The 6,412-nt window shown below is 39.7% G+C and overlaps 1 protein-coding gene across 4 annotated transcripts in view; it reads left to right on the top strand.

Moving 5' to 3' along the window:
• Positions 1 to 6,412, top strand: part of LOC110461846 (extracellular matrix protein 3-like) — a 125,974-nt gene that overhangs the window by 99,408 nt on the left and 20,154 nt on the right. For all 4 annotated transcript variants that reach the window (XR_002464184.1, XR_002464185.1, XM_021515554.1 and 1 more), the window contains exons 8-9: positions 4,638 to 4,787; positions 5,014 to 5,223. Coding sequence is in view for 2 of the 4 variants with exons in the window: in XM_021515554.1 (XP_021371229.1) it covers positions 4,638 to 4,787; positions 5,014 to 5,223 (360 nt within the window). In the remaining 2 variants the exon portion in view is untranslated. The remainder of the gene's footprint in view (positions 1 to 4,637; positions 4,788 to 5,013; positions 5,224 to 6,412) is intronic.

Here is a 6,412-nt window from a genome sequence, read left to right as displayed (position 1 = left end):
TATCAGATCAAAATACAGGTGTTAGTATCAGATCAAAATACAGGTGTTAGTATCAGATCAAAATACAGGTGTTAGTATCAGATCAAAATACGGGTGTGACAATAAGATCAAAGTACGGGTGTTAATGTAAGATCAAAATACAGGTGTTAGTATAAGATAAAAATACAGGTGTTATATTTAAGATACAAATAAATGTGTTTGTTTAAGATCAAGATAATGTAAGTTTAAGATCCAAATACATGAGACTTAAGTCGTAGATCAAAATATTGTTGTATGTTTAACACAGGTGTGTTGACCTTTAGGTAAGTGGTCTACAGGTGGGGAGGATACTTACCTTGTCAGTCTGACAGGTAGGGAGGACACTTAGCCTTTTAGCCTACAATATCCGCCTACTTCAGTGTTACTGGTGGTTCCTATGATAACCAGCCCTGCGCTGTATCCAGACTAAGGAGTAGAGCTAAATGTCAGGTCTTGTTAGTGTTTCTCCTATCATAATGATTGTCTCTGTAACAGTGAATATAGTCTAGCCAGCTATATAACGGGGTACCTACATGAGGACTTTGTTTTGTGGTTCCGTACCTGAATATTGACCTCAATCATTCTGGCACTTCTCCCACCCTGTCTGTGACCTTCAAGAAATCCCTGGGGTGACATTCCGATAATCTAGCTCTTTAGCATCTTCAGTCCTTCCAGGTCTCTGGTCCGGGCCATCAGGACAAGGAATATTTTATCACATTTTGAAATGTTTCCAGGAAGATAAGGCTTGTCTGGATATGCCTTGAAAAATAGATAACTGACATTTTTCCTCAAATATTAGTCATAAATGTCATAGAAAATGTTGTACGAACATTGAAAGCGTTTTAGGTGTGATATCGGACAGATATTTGCGAGTGTTAGAGGGTAGAGACTGTCGGGGCTCAACAAGAATTGCCCAGACACCTTATCTCACAGATAGTACTGCTCCAGAGTAGACACCAGTCTACCACCGCCTCCCATTACCCTAAACACTTTATATCCTATCATTGGCATCGTTATTGGGATCTTTGTTGATGTCACTTTCTACAGATGCATTTCATTTAAAACCATCTCAAAATGCATTGAATAGAGTAATAGCTGCTTCTTATTTCTACATAAACAAAAAAGAAAAACAGACATTTCTGGTCTTTAAGTTGGTATTGGTCCATTGTTGACACTAAACTTGACCAAATTTACTATTCAGGATTATAAATGCACAGTATTATAATGAAAGATGAATATATTGCTAAGGGAGACTACTTCAGGTCAAATGGAGCTTTAAAGTCAAACTATTTACAGTTATAAATTGTATCTTATACAACCATAATGGTTTTATATCTACTAAAGTAAAATATCTGGATGATCTTCTTCGTTACTTCAATAAATATGTAAGGAAGTTTGAGGCAAACATCCTGACCCTGGGAGGGTAGGGGCAGACAACCTAATACAGGGAGAAAGGGGGCAGACAGTTCAATAGTGGGAGGTTAGGGGCAGACAACTCTATACAGGGAGAAAAGGGGCAGACAACTCAATAGTGGAAAGTTAAAGGCAGACAACCCTATACAGGGAGAGAAAGGGGCAGACAACTCAATAGTGGGAGGTTAGGGGCAGACAATCCTATACAGGGAGAAAAGGGGCAGACAACTCAATAGTGGAAAGTTAGAGGCAGACAACTCAATGCAGGGAGAGAAAGGGGGCAGACAACTCAATACAGGGAGAGAAAGAGGGCAGACAACTCAATAGTGGGAGGTTAGGGGCAGACAATCCTATACAGGGAGAAAAGGGACAGACAACTCAATAGTGGAAAGTTAAAGGCAGACAACCCTATACAGGGAGAGAAAGGGGCAGACAACTCAATAGTGGGAGGTTAGGGGCAGACAATCCTATACAGGGAGAAAAGGGGCAGACAACTCAATAGTGGAAAGTTAGAGGCAGACAACTCAATGCAGGGAGAGAAAGGGGGCAGACAACTCAATACAGGGAGAGAAAGAGGGCAGACAACTCAATACAGGGAGAAAGGGGGCAGACAGCTCAAAAGTGGGAGGTTAGGGGCAGACAACCCAATACAGGGAGAATGGGGCAGACAACTCAATAGTAGGAGGTTAGGGGCAGACAATCCTATACAGGGTGAAAGGGGCAGACAACCCACTACAGGGAGAAAAGGAGCAGGCTTGAGATCCAGTACTTGTGAGTTTTGGGCAGACGACCTAAATACTGTGAGGCTCTGAGCAGACAATTGGAATGCCAAGTCATTGCCATTCGCTATTATCACCCGGACAGGAATCATGCTCCAGGCTATTAATATAATTGAAACGTATTCCACATGAAGCTGATTTAATACAGATTTTATGTAGTAATTCTAGAGGATGTTAATTTTGATAAAAACACAATTAGGAAAATGGCCTAAGTTATAGAGATTTCATTATATGCCTAGTTGACACTTAACAAGTTTTACGATGAGGTTTCAGGATAAAATTTTTATAATTTGATATAAAATGTCTTTGTTCTTGGTGGTAATATGGTCTCCCGTTCCCACTCCTCTATCTTCCCTCAGGCGGTTTTGATGATAATATGCCCCCACCCCACTCCACCCCTACCCCAATACCCACCGCTGTCCCGGTTGTCGTGGTTTCTCTGAGTGCCTTTCCAGACAGATTTTTGTTGGTAATTAAAGCTGTCAGTCATTAGATGGTAAATAGAACTGACTTGGACATGTTCCCGTGACATACGATATGCTAGCCAAGATCGCTGATGCACGTCCTGTTCCGTATCGCACACACGATCTACAGAAAATATGTGTGATCAGGTTTTAATTGAAAACCTAGACCATTCTGCCAAGTCCCAAAATTTGGTTCTTATTTTATATTGATCAAACCATATTCCATTAGTTCTAATAAAATTGAATCAAATGTAGAATGGTAGGAAGCCTGTTTTATACCCTCTGTCACTTTACACTGGCGAGTCATGTTGGCCGACTGGTTCTGCAGGCAGAGATCTACGCTGGCACTGTCGCTGTGTGAGCAGACAATTGGATCCCTGCAGCAGACACATTCTGACAAACGCTATTTATTTGAGGGAGCACTCAATGCCGTCAGTCAAGTAATTCTTGTTGACAGGGAAGGAATGTTTTCCCATTTGTGTTATGTAAAGATTAGGATTCGACTCTGGAATTAGGTCCATCACTATGCAACTTGTTATCTCTAAGTAAACAATGTGGTGTCTTTGACTTTGGTTGGATATTTTTTGTAATTCCTTAATCTTAAGAGAAGCACATGAAGAAAGAGAAGAATTTTCTATTTTAGTTTGATTTGCCCCGTGATTTTCTGACCTCAGCTGACCTTTGTGAAGATGTTTTTTTGACCTCACTCTCCATTGATTTCCCTCCATTAGCTATTAGCTCGTCTTCGATATTGCCCTAATTACATTGTGTTTGAGGTGAACTCAGGACCTGGCCTCCTCGCTGTCGGATTAGCGTTCTGTCTCTCCGTCGGCTTGTCTATCTCACAGATTCCACCGGGGGGGAGATTTCGTTCCAATGCTGTTCATATTTGTGTTATCTCCATGTCTACCTAACAATAAGGATGTGATCCCTGTGTACACAGATACTTGGTGATATATGGGAGGTGTAGCATGAGAGACCTATTACGCTCCCCACCACAGCCAAGTCTCGTCTTTACATATGTAACCGAGAACTTAAAAGTCCCTCTGGAGCAAGAAAAATGTTTTATTTTTTGCCCACTCCTTATCCAATATCGGAATAGTTTTAAGATGAGTATATTAAAGGAGAAATAATCCGTCTGTTCCTCTGATAAACTTACACTCACAGAGCAAACCTTTCTGTAATGCGTACAGTTTGCTGTATGATAGGGCAGCGCTCAGAGGGCAGACCTTTCTGTAACAAGTATCGTTTGTGGTAAGTGGAGCCTGATTCTGACAGGAAAAAGCCTAGCATTTGGTTTGTGTTAAGTGTTAGCAACAAATTATTGAAAATAAAAAATATGAAAGCTACAAATTATTGAAAATAAAAAATGTTATGAGAAAATACTACATTTCAGGAAACAGTGCATTATGAAATGATTGTTTAAACATTGGTCATTATCTAATGCATGCAGAAGGCTAATATTGGCCAGTCTTTACTGCAGTGTTACGTCAGATTCTTGTACCAGCCAAACTGTTAAATTCATTGCTATCACAGATGAAAGAAACAGTTAATATTTGGCAAATTAGGCAGAGCATCACCATGCATGCAGAAATACCTGCTGTTACCTCATAAATCTGAGATCTAAATAGAAGCCACTGAACACATGTGTAAAATATATAGCTCTGGTGTCATTAACTGTATTTGTACATCTTAGAAAACAATAGGCTGAAAAATTTGAGTGAGATATTGATTAGATATACACAGAAATAATAGAATTTCCTCAGGTTATCAAAAAGATGAAAAACATAAAGAAAGTGAGGGAAATTTTAAGAATCATTAAAAAAATGACCAACTGAGAGTCACCCAACTGACGTAATGTTAGAGAGCTGATACAAGGGAGATAATGCAGATAGTCACAGGAATATTACTACAAATTTTAGTAAACCTTTAAGTGGCCGTATACTATTTCTTCTCTTTTCAGAACCTGTGTTCCACTTTGAACATGCCAAATATACTGTTGACGAGAGTCAAAGAGAGGCTGAGGTTGTGGTTTTGCGTACTGGGACCGACCTTAGCCGTCCTTCAAGTGTGACTGTACGGTCACGACGCACTGACCCTAAATCTGCCGAGGGTAAATATCATTCAATAGTCTGTAGCATACTGTCAACTTTTCTCTGTGTATTTGATTTACGATATAATGCTAATATACTAAATATGGGATGTACTCCAACTGTTGGGGATTCAAATATAAAACTTGACACAATTCATTTACAATAAACAAAACCATTAACCATTGCCACTTCATTATTAACTGGATTTACTTTTACAATACTGTAAGGAGATGTGCTTTATTGTAGCTGGCTTTGACTACATCGCTGTGAACAAAATTCTCGACTTTGCTCCGGGGGTGTCCGAGAACACACTGAGGATCCGAATTCTTGATGACCTTGGCCGGCCAACCTTGGAGGGTCGAGAGACTTTCCTGGTAGTGCTGAGAATGCCAATGGGAGCCAGTCTGGCGTTACCAAGTACAGCTTCCATCACCATCGACGACTCGCAGTCTGATCGTAAGTGCTTCTCTAACATTGGGTGTCTGGTAATCCCGGACTTGGTCAGTGTAAATAGTAATATTTCATTCTTACACTAAAATGTTCATCGTCTGAAAATTTTAAAACAACTGATAGCTGATAACAACTGATAGCTGATAACAACTTTTACACAAAGTTTTCATCACTAGGCAGTGCTGCAGGACCTTTGTGCCATAAACAAGATCACAAACATACTGTACAACGTGCTGGTCTACCCATGTAAGGGGAGATAATACCATTATTGTTCTAAATCTTATATACATATATAATGATTGTACTTAACTGTGTGATTCGAGGACACACCCCTGTCATATTTCTGCATATGAATTCGTGAAAGGTCACATACTTTAAGGTTATATCAATATTTTAAAAGGGGGACAGTAGATAGAGCCAATATTTCAGAAATTTTACACTTAAAATTTGTTCTGGAAAATTGTATTTTTCACCACATTCTTATAAATTTTTGGTTATGTGAACCTGGAAACTAAATGTTACAGGCCCCTTTATTTGACCTTTATAATGTTGTAGGCCCCTCCATATAACATGTATGATGTTATAGGCCCCTCCATATAACATGTATGATGTTGTAGGCCCCTCCATATAACATGTATGATGTTGTAGGCCCCTCCATATAACATGTATAATGTTGTAGGCCCCTCTACCTGTTTAATTTTGTAGGCCCCTCCATATAACCTGTATGATGTTGTAGGTCCCTCCATATAACATGTATAATGTTGTAGGCCCCTCTACCTGTTTAATTTTGTAGGCCCCTCCATATAACATGTATGATGTTGTAGGCCCCTCCATATAACATGTATAATGTTGTAGGCCCCTCCATATAACATGTACATATGATGTTGTAGGCCCCTTTATTTGACCTGTATAATGTTGTAGGCCCCTCCATATAACCTGTATGATGTTGTAGGCCCCTCTATTTGACCTGGATAATGTTGTAGGCCCCTTTATTTGACCTGTATAATGTTGTAGGCCCCTTTATTTGACCTGTTTAATGTTGTAGGCCCCTCCATTTAACATGTATGATGTTGTAGGCCCCTCCATATAACATGTATGATGTTGTAGGCCCCTCTATTTGACCTGTATAATGTTGTAGGCCCCTTTATTTGACCTATATAATGTTGTAGGCCCCTCCATATAACCTGTATGATGT

Source organism: Mizuhopecten yessoensis, unplaced genomic scaffold (assembly GCF_002113885.1).
Source record: "Mizuhopecten yessoensis strain PY_sf001 unplaced genomic scaffold, ASM211388v2 scaffold10687, whole genome shotgun sequence".
Taxonomy (NCBI): Eukaryota; Metazoa; Mollusca; class Bivalvia; order Pectinida; family Pectinidae; genus Mizuhopecten; species Mizuhopecten yessoensis.
Note: the sequence above shows the minus strand (reverse complement) of the source record. Positions and strands in the feature narration are given on the sequence as shown.